General features: G+C 46.1%; 1 protein-coding gene across 3 annotated transcripts in view; it reads left to right on the top strand.

Moving 5' to 3' along the window:
* Positions 1-6,076: 6,076 nt before the first annotated feature.
* Positions 6,077-17,274, top strand: part of cica (capicua transcriptional repressor a) — a 39,598-nt gene continuing 28,400 nt past the window's right edge. For 2 of the 3 annotated variants that reach the window (XM_076011306.1, XM_076011304.1), the window contains exons 1-3: positions 6,077-6,269; positions 10,364-14,005; positions 15,506-15,782. In XM_076011306.1, coding sequence (XP_075867421.1) covers positions 10,553-14,005; positions 15,506-15,782 — 3,730 coding nt within the window. In that variant the 5' untranslated portion in view covers positions 6,077-6,269; positions 10,364-10,552. Of the gene's footprint in view, positions 6,270-9,225; positions 9,904-10,363; positions 14,006-15,505; positions 15,783-17,274 lie in introns of those variants that run through there. The other variant, XM_076011305.1, reaches the window with a different exon arrangement.

Below are 17,274 nucleotides of genomic sequence, written 5' to 3'. Positions count from 1 at the left end.
GTCGTTTGTCGTGGTCTTTCCTGTTTCCCCCACTGTGCCACACACTCGTTCAAGCAGGAAAGAATAGCGTGCTAAGAAATCCTTGCTGCAAAGAAGTGGTAATTTCACCAAGATGTGTGTCCTGCCACCAGGGGGCAATCTCATTGGCGTTATAGCCCTTCCTCTTGTAAATGGACCGTCATTTGTTCTTGCACAAATTGTTTTTAGAAACTATAATTTTACATTTGACTCCACTACAGACAGACACATCTTATCAGCGTGTAAGGAGGATGATCTTTGTGTTGAAATGAGAGGTAAGCCCCTTATCGTATGTCTTCAGACTCATTGACATATCTTTGTTTGCCCAGTACAACCACAAAGTGTACTCCCGGGTACGTATTAACCTAGTTAAAAGAAGGTTAAAACATAGAAATATTTGAACTTGTAATCATTTAATTATAAAGCGTATTTTAGAAACTGCACAAATTAAAAATATTCGGGAGTTACTTGCATTAGCAGATCTTCTGTTGGAACTCTGCTCCCCTCTGCTGTTAACTAACAGTATTGCATAAACAATTTTTGTCTGCCTTACTGCCTTTTCTGCCTTGTTGTTGAAAACAAAAACAATACGCTGGTCTGACAGTTACTTCAAGTTATTTGTAAATAAAACTCAAAATTTATAACTTATCTCTAGGTTTCTCAAACAAATGCGTATTATATTGGAAACTCGCTGTTTGAAGTTAAATGACCAAAAAAAAAAAAAAAAAACCCTAGGGAGCTCAAAAAGAGGAAATTGTAAACTTATGTTAGATGGGATTTGTTACCACATTTCATGGCCACATTTAATGTCGTGTGTTTGAGAGACCTGCTGCAGCCAATCTAGGCATTAGCTATATGCTAACGGAGCTATGCCTCCAGTGATTTTCAATAACAACAATCACCTATTTGCTAACTAGCAAACTGAGATTTTTGAACATTTTCTATAGTCTGTAAAGCATATTTTTGAATATTTATGAATATTTACATTTTTTCTTCAATATGTTCTTTATATTGTTATTTAAAATAGAATGTTTATATGGGCCTTTCTATTTGAACCATTTACAAACTTAAATGATTCTCAAGTAATACATATGTAACACAATGTTATTCTTTAAACTGTACGTGTTCTCATAGGGTTTTTTTCTCCCACTGTAACCCCTGTAAAGTCATTTCAACTATACTTTCTCCATTCACCACCATCCCTCATCTCATCAACAGTCTGTTGTGAGGCGTTTGTCTGCCGAAGTTAACAGGGGCTGGAGCCAGTGCAGGCTGATTGACAGGCTGTTTGGACTCCAGCAGAGAGGGATTGTTATCCAACTGTGGGATGAGGTCAGAGGTCACGGTCCATCAGTCCTGAAACAGAAAGCAGATCACAAGACAAGGCCAATTATCATGCATTGTTGCCGGGCTCCTGCTGGGACAATGCTCTCGATTTCACCATAAGGTCACACTGAACCTCTGGACTTCCAGCATCTAAAATCTGGTGAAACACATGATTTGTAACCCACGTGTCTACCTACCCTCACAGTAGAATACCAAACTTTAAAGGCTCAGCGTGTAAGAATTATTTCTCACGCATGAATTCGGATAAATATGAATTCATGCATGTGGGGATAGCGTGCATGATTCATTCTTGAATTTACAATAAATTATATTTAATACATGAGTTCATGTATCAGCTAATGATAATGGTAGGATAGCTAAACAATGCTATGGTAATTCTTGTTTTATGATTTCCTGGTAGCATTTCCTTCTTATGAAACCAAGAAATCCTGAGCAAAGCCAAAATCAAGGCTTAGTATACATGTAGTATTACATATACAGTATAGTGTTGCAACGTGGCTGCCTTCTTAATACAGATTTAATGCATCCATCTTGGATTCAATATTTATAATGCATATGATATATATGTATGTATGTATATATACGTATATGTATGTGTGTTTATATATATGTATATATATACATACAGTACATACTGTACATACATATGTATATGCTTATTAGGAAATGAAAAAATTCAGTTCTAATGACTTATTAATACATTAATCATTTCAGTTCCATTGTATGCCAATAGATTCCTATAAATGTTACACGTTAGGCCTTTAAAATACATTTAATATTTTTGGTTTACTTTTAAATATATCACGTGTATACATATTTTTCTCATTCATGGGATGAAAAGGTACACTCCGAAGCAAGGTGAAGTGGACAGTCGAAGTTAAAACTTGAACGCAGCACAGAATACAGAGCTGAAACTTCACTCAGTCAGTGAGGGGATTACTTACCAGCAGTCCTCTCTCTACCTGTGCAGCAGCGGGAGTCATGTGAGTGTATTTCTGGAGGCAGATTGCCCTCGCGGCTCGGTGAGCAACTCCTCAGTAATAAGGATTCATTATCCGTGCAAGGCACAAAAAGGGAACATCCACTGGCTGATGCTGGGTTCTTACACCACAGAGACAACTTCATTTCTGACCTTGTCGTTTGTTTAAAGGACAAATTTAAATAATCCAAAAAAAACTCTGAATTGAAAGACAAGCAAACTTCAGACTTAAAATGTATTCATGACTTAATGAGTTCCCTGAATAAACACATAGTTGGTATAATTAATTATAATTTTGTGGAATTTCCTCCATTCAAATTTCAAACGCAAACTACTCATTTGAAGAACAAAATGGAGAAAAATATAATTCCGACAGGAAATGGCGCCATCTAGTGAGAAACAAGGTGCTGCAGAGCAGGATGTTTCGATTTCCTCGCTTTGCCACCATATTCAAACCACTAGACTGCAGTTCGAGTTAAGTTAAACGGTGCACAAATGAATAATAATAGCCCCGTGGAAACAGAGCTATGGTTGCAGCTGTTTGGTGAGATGCAGCAGCTTAAGTAACATACTTTTATTTGTCTTCACTCACAGAAAACAAAGACAAACAATAATTTACTCCTGTGAAGTGTTACTGCAGGCCATGTCTGTCTGTGTTTTTCAGACTAACTTGAGGCAGGTGACAGTTGCTGTGTGTCAACAATGCTTCAATGCAGTGTTTGTATTTGAGCATTCACTTAAACTTTGTGTCTATCCCCACAGTTTGAAGCAACAATATTGGACTAATGAATGAGTTAAATTAGAATATGATGCAGACCTCACTCTACCAATGTATTCTGACTGGAGTCCAACATTGATATATATAAATATGATTACACATATGTCTCTGTATATGTATGTATATTCATAAATATAAATATAAATAAAAGATTAATTTAAAAAAAATCAACGCATGACCTATTCCTCCCACCACAGGAAGAAAAATCATGCCTGTGAGTGAGGGAATAGTTGATGATCACTATTGACTAAATTGTGTCATGAAATGCCTTTGTCACTCCTTATGATTCCTTATCTGATGCTACATTGTTATCATGATTAAATATCAGTCAAATGTCAATATGAAAATGTATCGTTAATCAACTATCAGTCTCTCAAGCATCACTTTGTAAGCCCAGCGCCTGTTCTGTGAGGCTGTGACATTGTTGCGGTTATGGTAGTTGCATGGCCATGTGATTATAAATTGTAATGCTATTAATAGTCTTGCAGGCAGCTAAGTGACTACACTCTCATCACACACAGCTCATTGTTCACTGCAGCTGCCGGCTGTTAAACCTACTGGGCGTCTACTCAACTCATCTCCAAGCGTTGGAGGAGTACAGTTGGACTCATCCGGTTCACTCTCCCTTTATACTTTTTTTTTTTTTTTTTTTTTTAAGGGGGGTGGAGGGGCGGTGGGGGGCGGGGGGTGGCTCACACTTGATTTAGAGTGTGTTGGAGTGTTGGGTCAGGTACAGAGCAGGGTCCCCAGAGCTGTTTAGCAGCTAAGTGGCCGTAAAGCATTTAGTGTAAAGTGACTGGGATTGGGGGGGCCTCATTCTTAGAGAGTGCTCAGAGGTGCTAATACCAGTTGGATTTATCGCACTCATTCACAAACTGTTCGACTCCTGCGGCAGAGAGTGACTCTCGGCCCACTTCCCTCCCGCCCTCTCAACCACTGGTGTGCATCATGTCTTTTTCGCACTCTGTGTGCAGCCCTTTCTCAGTGTGCACTCCCCTCGCTGTCCGTCTCACTTCCAACCGTCACCGCCTAGAACTCCAGACGCATTCATTCCCTACTTTCACTCCAAAGCCTCGGACTTCTTAGATCTCAGGCCCTTTCCGCTCTCTAATGTCTCCCGACGGCAGCTTACGAAACCAGCCACCCCTCAAAGTTGTGTGCGCGCTCAGCGTTCGCCCTACATTTCTGAATACGCACTCCCCTACAGTGAAAGTAGCAGACAGTGAGACCGAGACAGACACTGCAGTGCTTCACTAACAGGGGGGGGCGAGGAGGAGATGTCTGCGTGTCTACATGTGCGTGATGTTTTTATGCTGCATTTCCAACAAATGCATGACTCTTATGGGCGCGAAATGTGTACAGTAAATACATAAATGCTGAGCTTGTGTGTGTGTGTGTTTGTCGGTTTCCCGGGAACCATAAAGACTGATGATAATATACCTGTGCTTTTGTTGTATGTGCAACAGTGTACGTCCATTCTCTTTGCAAAGAGGGGTTATGTAGTTTACACATTGTGTGTGTATGTGTGTGTGTGTGTGCGCGCGCCTGCCTGCCTGCCAAGGGCTAGCCCCATTGTGTTGGTGTGCATCTGTGTGTGTGTGTGTGTGTGTGCTTTGGGACACGTCCAGCTTATGTAATAGCAATGCATGTTCTAACTCGACTGCGCCTTCTAGTATATGTGTGTAGGTGCTTGCTTGTGTGTGCGTGCGCACTCCAGGCAGACTGCAGCACTGCAACCGGCCGTCTCTGTATCATCATCATCATCATCATCATCATCAACAAACTCACCATCTGTGCCCGTAAGCTATAGAAACACCATTAGGTTGCTATGGGATCGCAGCAGAATCCAATGCACACGCTTCCACGCATGTGTTGCCTGCGCTTGTGTGCGCTCATTAGTGTACCACTATATTTAGTTTTAGCCTGTTTGCATATTGTCTTGTGGCCCACTGTGTATTACAGCCTGGCTTTGTACAACACGCTTGTCTCTTTGCAATTAACCGTGTGTGTCTGTGTCTGTGTGTGGGTGTGCGTTTGCAAGGGAGGCCCGCGGTGTATATGGGTCACTCTCTTAGGAGCCATAATCCCACGTTTGAACCAATTTACTCACAGGGGGTTTCACTTTTTCCTGTTTGGCCAAGCTGATGGCAACAAGCATAATGACCTCACCGCAGCAATCGGTCATTGGCCTGCAAACCGCGGGACTCTCAGCCAATCCCAGAGCGATCTGGTGATGTACAGCCGCCAGCGGCGGCCGTGATTGGCTGGTGTGGGCGGGACTAAGGGACGCCGTGCCGCTGAGTGCGCCTGTGATTAGCTGCCGGGGCCAGAGGAAGAGCCAGAGCTCGAGAGCAGAGAGACGAAGAGAGGGAGGAAAACTGGGAGTTGGTGTTTTTTCCCCCCGCCGAGTTCCCTGGGAAACTACGCTTTACCTGTGGATCTCGTGGGGCGCAGTGATAGGATTGCACAGCAGAGGGTTGCAGTCAGACAGCTAAAAACAACACCATGGATTCAGTTGGGAATTTCATTTTAATTTTTTTCTGTATTCTAAAAGTTTAGAATAGAACTCGCCACTTTTATGACTTTAGAATCCATCATTTTTAACCTATGAAATCAATTCCAAGCCCTCTGAGACGTACACGATTGCCCCCCCTCCCCTGCTGTGTATCTCGACATTCCCACATTTGCAGACAACTAAAGTCGAGAAATGAAAAAGATTTTCTCCGTCCTGCGTGCCTGACGTGCCCACAGAAGGAGCCCCATTGGCCGGCGCAGCCTCCCTCCGCTAACAGCTGTTCTCTGTTTTCCCACACTGTGATTGGCCGCGGGCTGCCGTCGGTCACCTCAACTCCGACGCCCGGTCCCGCCCCCGCTTGTCTATCGCGGGATTTCATTGGCTACTGTACTGGTTCGTCCACCGCGATTGGCCGCACGGGCTGGTTGTCAAGGCTCCGGGGCTTCATTCACCATTTTGCGACTGTAGTGTAGAATGTACAGGGGCAGTAGTTTTTTTTCTTCCTCCTTTTAAGTTGCTTTGCCGGAGAAACATGAGCGGCCGCTAGTTGTCAGCTTGCGGACGAGCGGCCACCCTGGCGCCCTATCACACCCGGAGGACTTGTCACACTGCGGGTACTAATATTATCTCCGGTGAGTACGAGCTACCCCTGAAATCTTGTCTCCTGCAGCACTGCAGTAGCGGCTTGTTGTGGATTTATTTTATTTTTTATTTTTTATTTTTTTGGCAGAGCAGCTAACCTGCTTCATGTTTACCGCAGCCGCAAAACACTGTATTCGCAGTCGAGCCGATCCGCGTTATTCTTGCAGCGACTGTGTGGCCCGCGGAGGGGAGCAGAGGGCGGATTGGGTGTCTTCTGTGGAGGGAGGAAAAAAAAAAGGGAGCGGTGCGGTTTGACACTAGTGAGCTCGAAACTTTTCCACTACAAATATATTCAACGCCATAACTGCCTCCGGACTTCCTAGAACGGCGGTTCTATGTGTCTGTTTTTCGAGGGGAGGCGAACCTCGACAACTCGTCGCTTGTCATTCCTCCCCGCTCCTCCCGTGTTGTTGCTGACACACATATTTTTTCTTCCCCTTTCTCTCTCTCTCTCTCTCTCCCTCTCGAATCAACGTGGCTTGCTGCGAATAATAATTGTGTGTGTGAGTGTGTGTGTACGTGTGTACGTGTGTGTGTGTGTGTTGTCCGGGCCTTCTCTCCTCGGATTTGTTTGCGGTCACGTATTGACACTTTCCCCCCTCCGTCGCTCCCGTTTCGCACTCGCCTACGACGCCGTGGCTCAAGACAAAGTTACCGGGACGGGTTTTTTTTTTAGTAGCTACGTCTCCGGCCCACTGTCACCCCGGGATGGGCCGAGCGAGCCACTATTTTCCGCTGTTATTTTTCTGAGTGTGTGTGTGTGTGTGTGTGTGTGTGTGTGTGTGTGTGTGTGTGTGTGTGTGTGTGTGAGTCTCTCTGTGTGTGTGTGTGTGTGTGTGTGTGTGTGTGTGTGTGTGTGTGTCGCTGTCACCGTGCCGGGGCGGATTGACCAAAGTTAACGCGGTTCATCCGCAACGGGACATGTCTCGGTGTCGTGCCGCACCGCACGGGGAATATGGGCCGTATTACGCGGTATTAGGAGTCAACATGTCCGTTAAACCAGTTATTTCCCCGGTGACAGTTGAGTAGAGGATTTCCAAGCGGCCTTGTGTGTTGTGTGTGTAGTTGAGGCCTGGTCGCCGCACGCCACGGCCTGCCGTGTTGTGGAGTAAGAAGAGGGGCAGGGGGGGCGGAGAAAAATGGTAGTAAACGCGATACTACGAGCGCTTGCTTGACACATACACACGGGTAGGATCCGGCTACACCACAGGGTGACGACGTCATTTCGTTGTCTTTTGCATTTTTTGCGCTTTGGGCCGTGGAACAGATGAAAGTCAAGAGCTGTGAGTTCTGACTGCCAATGTGTTCATGCACCCGTGGCCTTTTGGAAAAGCACCGTAATTATCTTGTAATACACAAAGCGGTGCTGTGTTGTCCGCGCACAACTTCTTTGACAACAAGGAGAACTGCTGTGAGTTAGCATTATGGGTTTGAAAGTACGTTATGGCAGGAGCTAAAAAAAAAAAGTCACTATTCTTAGTGACGGTGAATTGTTTGTATGTCTACATCGAGGTTATAAAATGAAGTGACGGGCCCAACGTGTATAATTAGTTGTGAAGGTTCCAGATTAAACAAAATACAGAATTTTGTAACGCGAAATGTGTTTTTAGCTCGTCGCTGGACTTGGAAATGGGAAAAGCTATTCTCTTGCTTTTTTTTTTGTCTTCACTTCACAGACCTTGCGGGCGAAAGGACATAGTTCTGGAAGTTGTCCTGTTGTGATGTCTGACAAGTTTGTAACAACGCCCTCAGCCAGGTGTTCATTTACGCCCTCTGAGATCACCTTTTTTTTTTTTTTGTTTCATGCCAAACATAGGCAAAGTTAAAATTAAGTTAGAAACTAAGTGCTTTTGAAAGAGGCTGTAAAAATTCTATTCTAGAGATTTAAAGTTTTTTGTTTTTTTTACTACTACTACTACTCTTAATACTTTCTTTTGAAAATTTGTTGTGTTTTGACAAGTGTTTGTCATAAACCTTTAAGCAATCGCTCAAATTATGTGTCCTGAAAAGCAGCTCAGTTTACGGTTTGCACCCTCACATGACTCGAATCAGCTTAATGGTGCCTCAGTCATGTTTGCTTTGTATTCATGTCAACTACACAACATAACTACTACTACTATACAACATAATGTGTGTTCTGCAAATGAAATATGACTCAACCTGTTACCCTGAGCTTAATGTATGTCTATCCAGACACAGGCCTACTATATGGGCTTTCCTGTTCCATATTTCATGAAGAGGAATGTGCACGCCTCAGTTTGTGTTATCATTATGTCCATGACTTCGACACCAGCTGTTGTACACAGTGCATGACTAAGTAAACACGCGTAGCATAGCTCTATCATGACCAAGTAAGGCAGGTTGCCAAATTATTTTTATATCTACCCTTCTCTGTCCCGTCTGTCCTGCATCGGGATTTACGTAGAGCAAGGGCTCACAAAGATGTTTGCGAAGTGTGTGTGGCCTTGAGATGGGCAGCACTTGTTTCTGAAAATGAATTTCTCTTCACCGGATGATGTGGCAGATATTAAAAGAACCTGAATGAATGCGAGCCTTTACAGACAAAAGGGAAGGCAGCAAAACGAGAAAAGAGGCAGACATGGTGGGAGGATAAATGTTGAAACAGGGACAGACACACAGACATGAGAGCGAACAGAGAGTTGAACAGGCCCAGTTGCGTCTGATAGACACCAGCCCTGGAACATTTTGACAATGAATATCATAGTTGGGTGTGTTTTGAGTCTCCCACTTGTACACTTGTTGTTAACATCCTACTGAAGCTGCGTGGGGACTCTTTTTGCGGCTGAATTGAGGCAATGCAGTGCACGAGGCAGCCAGGACCTACAGCGAGTCACACACACACACACACACACACACACACACACACACACACACACACACACACACACACACACACACGTATCAGCCACACAGCAAACAAACCAGTTAAATGACAACCGTCCCCTGTTCAACAAGTCAGCAAAATCAATCCACCTTACTTTCCAACTGAACAGACCACTGTGACTGAGTCCGGTATGAAAAAACAAAATATCCCGAATGTCTCTGGCATGGCTAAGCATGATGGTGAATGACTGTGGCGTGGAATAGCAATTATTTGGAGCAGTTCTGTTTTTTCGGGTTGACTGCTGTGCAAACTTGTGGACAGAAGCGTAAGTGTGAGGAGAGAAGACGAAAAGGAGAGATGAGAAGTACAAATCAATATCAGGGAGAAGAGAGAAGGCACACAGGGGATAAGAATGAAAGTGTAATAGTAGCAGAGAGAGGGAGGGAACGGAATAAAGTAACGGGATGTTAGGTAATGGTCTTCCACAGGAAATGGAGTTTGTAGGGGCGGATTGGCACCGCTTGAAATACATAGATAAAGGTCGTCACAGAGACACACACATACACACACACGCACGCACCGATAAAGAGAGAAAGGGAGGGTTTCAGTATGTGAGTGAAGAAGGAATTCCCCCGCCTCTACTGCTCCAGCCAAGAAGTAGCGTGTGTGTGTGTGTGTGTCAGTGTGAGAAAGTGGGAGAGCGAGTGTGAGAGGAGTGCATGTAGAAAGGCTTGTCCGGGCAAATTGCAGAGTGCCTCGTGCTATTTCCATACTCTGTTGTAAGTCCAAATGGTTTTTTAGCTTATATTATTGCTTTCTGTTTTGCGTATGCGGCTGCTATGGGTGTAGGCCTTGTGTAATATGAGCTGAACCTGTTATGTAATGAATTAATGTGTAATGAATTTGTAGATGAGTCATATTCACTACTACTCCTGTACGGTGGTGCATCATTTAGCAGAGAATACATTTCTTTAGAATATTGTTGAATGGTTTGTTGTTCCTATTTTAGTGATTGCTGTGATCACGACTCCCAATTTTATTAGCACAATGGCGTCAGTTCTCTGTTTCTCTCCCCGTCTCTCTCTCTCTCTCTCTCTTATTTTAAGAATTAGGATATTTACTCTTTTTAACTCCAAAAACCACCCAGTCAGTTGCTCTCTTGTGTAGTGAATAAGCTTTGTGCGTGTCTTAAGCTTGTGCCACACGAGTAAACCACATTCCCTGTTCCTTTTCTTTCAGAGTCTCTAGAATAAGGTGGGCAAGTTGAGAAGCCTAGACAGCGCAGGATGAGAGAAGGAGGGCCCAGCAGAGGAGAAAAATAGACGGACTATAAAGGAGGAGGAAGAATCAAAAACAAGACGGAGCCAAAGAGAATCTCTGGGACACGTACGTAAAAAGTTGTATTTGGAGAAACAACTACATGAAAGGATGAAGCCAATAAAAAAGCAGGGCCGGCGCTCTCCTCCTTCGACCAGAGCCAAAGGGGCAAAGCGCCGCGGAGCAGGGGATGCCTCAGAAGGCGGGGAAAAGAGGGACTCGGATGAGAACAGAGACCGAAGCAGGTCTCCACTGAACCAAATGACCTCCCCTTCCTTTTCTTCTAATTCGCACTCGGAGTCCTCTCAGTCGGATTCAACCAGAGCACGGGACACTTTAGAGGGAGACGTTCTTCATGGAGAGCGGCTGTCTGACGCGGCAGTGTTGCTTGTGATGGATTCAGGGAAACTATCTTCAGACGACAGATCAGGCAGGTCGGCAATGAGCGGCAGCACTCACAATGACAGCTATGGTAGCAGCTGTAGTAACAGTAGTACGCCAAGTTCCAACAACAGCCCCAATCCCGCCTCCAGCAGAAAGACCGCCACCTTTAAGGCACGAGTGCCCAAGAAGAAGTACACTTCTGAACACTGCTCTTCAACTACTGGCAATCACAGCAACCCTTCTTCGACCTCGCCTCCACCTCTTCCTCTTTGCGTTGGAGTGATCAACCAGGGGTCAACAGGTTCAGGAAGTGACATCTCCGCTGCGCACTCTGAGCACAGAAGGACTCACAGTGTGGACCCCATGGATGACTACCACAATGGGCCAACAGGCAGGGAGAGGGCTCAGGATGGCTCCCCGGGACCTCCTACCCTATCATTGAGAGCAGAGCGGGCGAGGACAGGGAGGGCCGAAGTTTTAAGAGACGTGGAACGCGTGTCACCAAGTCCTCTCCCCCGCTGCTCTTCAACAGACACTGCCAGTGAGCACTCGGCTGATCTTGAAGTGGTGGGTGACACGCAAGCCTCCTCACTGATGTCCTCACAAGCGCCATCCAGTCTGCCTGATGCTCTGTCCGATGCTCTTGCCAAAGGGCTGAAGAACCAACGCGTTCTTGCCCGCCAGCTCAGAAGAATTGATGACAGTGGAGGAGAAGGGGGTAGTTCACATTTGGTGTTTCGTGCTGGGGTGGTCCGCAAGGTCAGTGGAAAATTTGGAAGCCTGGAAGTGCAACTGAACGGAGAAAAGACACTGTGCCGTTATCCATATCGCCATGACAGTCCTCCAGGCGTGGTGGACATCATTCTTGATGCCCCGCCGCCTGGGGTCCATCAAATACCCGTCGGCACTCGTGTCTGTGTACCCTTTGGCAATGATGAGGGCAGGGAGGGCCAGTGGCAGTCATATAAAGAAGGTGAAGTCACAGAGGTGGACACACACCCTGCGGTTTCGAATCGATACCGTGTCCTTCTCTCCGAGGAAAAGCCTCTATCAGTGGATGAGGAAGAGGATTGCAGGGTTGCTAGCGCTCCTCAGGCCGTGTGGGTCTCCCGACAAACATTGCGGCTTATGGTACCACCGTGGGACCTGGATTTACCCTGTGGAGGAGGCCGCGAAGGGGAAGAGAGGCTCAGAGACAAGGAGAGGGACCGGGTGGACAGGGAGGAGATTGACGTCGAGCAGGAGGTCTCTTGTCTGAGCCGCGGTATCACAACAGCTGTGGGGCCAGTGTTGGCGAGAGGAATGCCATTCACAGGCATGGTCCCCGTTTCCTCCACATCAAGCCACAACATTGCCTCTCCGGTCACCCCAGTGTCGGTCCTCAGCCTTGCTCCGAGCCGTGAGTGGGAAATGGAGAAGGACTTGGAGAGGGAGAGGGACCTGCAGAGAAAACAGGATAGAGAGAGGGAAAGAGCACGTGAGAGGGAGAACAGCATCACGCAGCATCATCACCACCTCCAGTACATGCCCCTCACTCCAGAAGAAGACATGGAGGTGTCCCACTTCAACATGGTCCCAATGGGGCCAATCCTGTCTGGGGCAAAATCCATGGTAATTCCACAACATCGCCACATAGTCTCTAAGCCCCCACCTGGCTACCTCAATCCCCACCTGCCTGTGGTTCGAGGCATTGGCATCCCCCCTGCGCATCTGAGTTTGAACCCGCACCCTGCCCCGTCATCTGTTCTGTTAGGGTTGGACCCAGCAACTGCTGCAGCAGCTGGTACAGTCATTGCCACGCCTCAGCTCCCTCCTCTCCCTCCCATCTCCTCTTCCACGTCCTCCTCCAGAGCAGAAAAAGCAGCAGGAGCGGGTTCTTCCGGCGGAGCAGCGGGCAGTGGAAGTGGATCTGGATCAGGTTCCACTTCCTCCTCGTCCTCACGGTCCCGCACGCCGTTGACGGCCGCCCAGCAAAAGTATAAGAAGGGAGATGTGGTGTGCACACCGACGGGTATCCGCAAGAAGTTCAACGGCAAGCAGTGGAGGCGGCTGTGCTCCAGAGAGGGCTGCTCGAAAGAGTCCCAGCGCCGAGGATACTGCTCCAGACACCTGTCGATGAGGACCAAGGAGATGGAGGCCAGTGGAGGCGGCAGGGACCGAGGCGGAGCCAGCAGCACAGGCACCCTGACACCGTCTGAACTCCGAGTCAGTGGTGGGCGAGCCAGCTCGGACTACGACTGGGATGACACCTCACGGGAAAGCAGTGAGGCCAGCAGCCGCGGAGGAGACTCCCGTCCCCGCTTGGTCCTGTCCTCTCTTCTCCCGCAGGACCTCTCTCGTTTCGATTTTGATGAGTGCGAGGCGGCAACCATGCTTGTCTCTTTGGGGGGCTCCCGCTCAGGCACGCCGTCATTCTCTCCCATTTCTAACCAGTCGCCGTTCTCCCCAACCCCGTCTCCCTCTCCCTCTCCACTCTTTGGTTTCCGCCCTGCCAATTTCAGCCCAATAACTGCCCCTGCATCCCTCACCCCGCGCCGCCCCCGCCAGCACAGTGGCACTAAGATAGGCACGCCGGGAACAGAGCGAGAGCGGCACCTGTCGGGGATCGTGCCCACGTTTCAGACCAGCCTCACCTTCACTGTTCCTATGAGTCCCAGTAAAAGGAAGCATGACACCCACCCTCCTCCGCCGCTACCTGCAGTCCAGGATGGCCAAACTAAACCCGAGCAGCACCTGGTGGTGGCCGACTCTATTGTATCTCCCAGCCCTGCTTTCAGAGTCCTCTCCCCTCAGAGTCAGCCCACAACCCCCTCTGCATTGTCCTTCCCTCGACCCCGTAGCGCCACCAGCAGGCCACCTTCCTCTGCTGCCTCCACACCTCCACCCATGCTGGTCTCACCAACCCCTCCTTCGCCGCTGCCCCAGGAACCCTCCCCTCGCCGCATTATGCAACTGCGTGATTCGCCAGTCATTGTCCGTAACCCAGATGTCCCCCTGGCCAAGTTCTCTGACGGTCCCTTAGGAAGGAGAGAAAGAAACAGGTCTAGAGAGCACAGCCAGCCCCAACACACAGCTCCGCCAGGCCTGCAGGTCCCTGTCCCCATCAATGGGGCCACTACCAATGGAACAGTTCTGCTGCGTAACCCTGCCTCAACACTTGTTCTGGTCACCTCCAGCTCGGTGAGAATGTTTTTGCTTTTTTCTTTTCGTGTGATTATTTGAAATGTAAAGATGGTCCTTTAGAGTGAAACTAAATTTTTGTCACGAGAAGATTACTGAATCAGCTTTTAACATCACCTGTGTAACAATAAAATTGAACACGTTTTACAATCAAACTTTATATATTCTCATGTAAAAATTTGAAACTTGTCACATTTGAACGTAATGATGCATACCATGTTAAAGCATGAAACCAAGTTGGTAGTTTACATTTTTATACCTGAAAACTCTGTGTCTGAATAGATGAATGATGGGCATTATTCAGATATGGTGCGTTGTATGTATGTGATTTGAATGATTTGAGCCATTTAATGAGCCTACAGTTATTAAACGTGGTGGATTATAAAATCACAGGTATCACGCTGATATGAAATTTAGGAAGGATAGGACTAAACAAATGAATGAATTAGTCTGGCTGTTACTCACATGAAAAGTAAGCTGTCTATGGCCTGGCTGGAAGCATCAGCTTACTTTTATGTAGGACTGCGAAGACTAAGGGTGAATTCCAATTCCTCCCTTAACCCTCAATCTCAACCCTCAATCTCAAAAATGCGCACTCCCACGAGGTGCAAGTGCTGTCCTGATTCTAAGAACGTCAAGTTGAGGGACGAGTTTAAGGGCTGTATCGCCCTCAATATTGAGATTCTCCGGCACCACCCTTGGCAGTAAGGGCTACCCAGAAGGCATTGTGTATTTTCGCCAAGACATCTTTGAAAAAGATGCCGATGTAAAAGCGAGCTACAAATGGAAGTATTTTCTTAGTTAATAAAGATATAAATATTACGAAACCATTTTATTGTCTTAGTTTAAGAGTTTTTTATGGATTATTGACATCGTTGTTGCGTAACATTTTTTTTTTTACTTTACGATTGTCAGCTGGACCGGCGGTCCCGGCTTCACATTACTTGTATACCTCGTTGTGAAGCGAATGAGGACTTCTTCCTTTTCCGTCGTCTTTTTCTTTTTCTCCTTCTTCTTCGTCGTCGTCTTCTTGACAGACTGGACGTAGCTTTGGCGTAAGGCCGCCCCCCGCAGTCTGAAGACGTAACTGCACTTAAGGGGTGTCCCATTTCTAAGCCCTTACACTTATTTTTGAGGGCCAAGATTGAGGGCCAAAGATTGAGGGTTAAGGGCGAGGGTCGAGATTGAGGAGTTAAGGGAGGAATTGGAATTGGCCCTAAAGATAAGTTGGTCAGATAATATTTTATTCAGATTTATTCCGAAAGGTCAGAAAATAAGTTGAAGAAAAGCATTTACAAACTACCCCTTTTCTGAAGGAAGAGGCATGCCATGAATGTTGGATAATTATATATCTTATAACAAAAAGTCTTAACATGGAATTTGATAATAGGCATGTTTGTGAAGACTGAACAGTCTATTTCATTTGCCAAATCCACATTCTTGTGTTTTGTCATGTTACCACTCAGTTTAAATATACCTTTTTCCAATATGCCCTCCCAGTCCCTTACTCCCTCCACAGTGGGCAACGCTGCCCTGTCCAGCCCTTCCATTCCGACTTTGATGCCCAATTCGTTGGGTTCGGTCCTGTCGTCCTCTGGTTCTGGAGGCAGGGAGAGGGATAAGAAATCCGAGGGACACCAGGATGCCTCTGTAGGGGCCCTGCCACAGCCAGTAGCCTGCCACCCAACACCCACTGCCCTGCTGCCGCTTATCCTGCCGGCCGAGTCACCTCACCCTGCTCCACGCAAGCAAATCATCATGGGACGCCCAGGGACTGGTAAGCAAGGACGGGGACGGGGAAATGAACCAAAACCGTTGGGGTTTAATCGAGGCAAAGGTGGAACTGAAAATGTGCTGAGCAACAGTATTAGTGGATGTGTACTGTAGCCTTGCCTCGCTTTCAGTGTCTCTCCAGGGTGATTGGTTTTCCCAGCTGTGACTTATTTTGCTTGACAGATAAGAAAGAAGGTGTTTCTTGGGACGTTTCCCAGCCTTTTATAAGGCACTTAAACCTTCTCTGTGTCACATTTTCACTGAGCAAAGTGATTATTTTGCAAACAGGTTATACTTAATTGTATTTAAAATGCTTATGTGAAGGCTCTGGTCCTTTTGGGCTTTATGCCCTTCATATAATTGCTCTTTTTGGAGACTTGCACAGACACACTTTTTTCAGTGGCTTCTGTGAATACTGCTACATGAAACGCCCAGTGAAAGTAATTTTGGTTACTCACTTGATGCGGACAAAGAAAAAATAAAGCTAAAGAAATGATAGATCGGCCTGGTTGCATTCTGGAAACTTTAGTTCTGCTTTCAGATCCTGCATGTGGATTCCCCTTTTACGCATCTTGTGTAAAGTTTGCTTTTGGTTTTAATTGCCATTGAAAGCATATTATTATACGGTACCGTAAGGATGAGCAATGTTGCTTTAAAGAAGGTGAAGAGAGGAAGTCAGTCTCTCTGATTGGCACCTTATTTCTATATGTTTTTTTCTTTCCAAGAAATGAGGCGTCTATGGCGTAAAAAAGGTTTTCACGTCTTTCTGTTTCCACGCTTTGATGTAAGAAAATTGCTTGCGGTGAAGTTGAGATGTTTAGGTTAATAGTATACTCCATGCGTGTTTCCATGCCTACCTTGATATTGCTGTTGAACTGGGGTGTGCTCCTTGAAAATGTATGTGCATTAGAAGGATCTCTTACAATTTCTAAGCATCACTTACTGAGTCTGAAAATGGAGATTTAACATAAGGATGTACGTGGAAAGATTGACTACGTTAACGTGAGCATTTAATGTGCAAAATGTAAACTTATCGTTTGTAAGTTTCTGGATCCTTGACTGGTTTTTGACTATTTAGTGACACGCTTCTCATCAGTAGCTGCATTTCTGTAGCAGTTTTTCACAAAAATGAAAGCGATTTTTCTAAAATTTCGACGCAAGTACAATTGCGATTTGCTGGTGTGAAGCGCAAAAGTCGTAGTTCTCGTAAAATTTCGTCCCACGAGACTCCACTTTGAGGAGGATGGAGGTACCAAAAAATGTTGCGTTTTGGAGCAGCTATTTCAGATCATTCAAAATCATTCATGTATTTTTCTCTTTTATTACTTGTTAACAATATTCCGTCTCCTCCTCTGTTCAAAAGTAACGCGCCATTTTCTCTTGAAGTGAACTGGTGACGTACGTCTTGTCCGCTAACGTGTTTGCATGACACTTTTGCGATATACCTCTATATCGATACGTCTGAAAAAAAATACACCTCATGAGAGCATCAAAAC

This window comes from Nelusetta ayraudi, unplaced genomic scaffold (assembly GCF_046127955.1).
Source record: "Nelusetta ayraudi isolate G7.1 ecotype Tasmania unplaced genomic scaffold, CSIRO-AGI_Nayr_v1 ptg000135l, whole genome shotgun sequence".
Taxonomy (NCBI): domain Eukaryota; kingdom Metazoa; phylum Chordata; class Actinopteri; order Tetraodontiformes; family Monacanthidae; genus Nelusetta; species Nelusetta ayraudi.
This window is presented reverse-complemented; position numbering and strand designations above follow the sequence as displayed.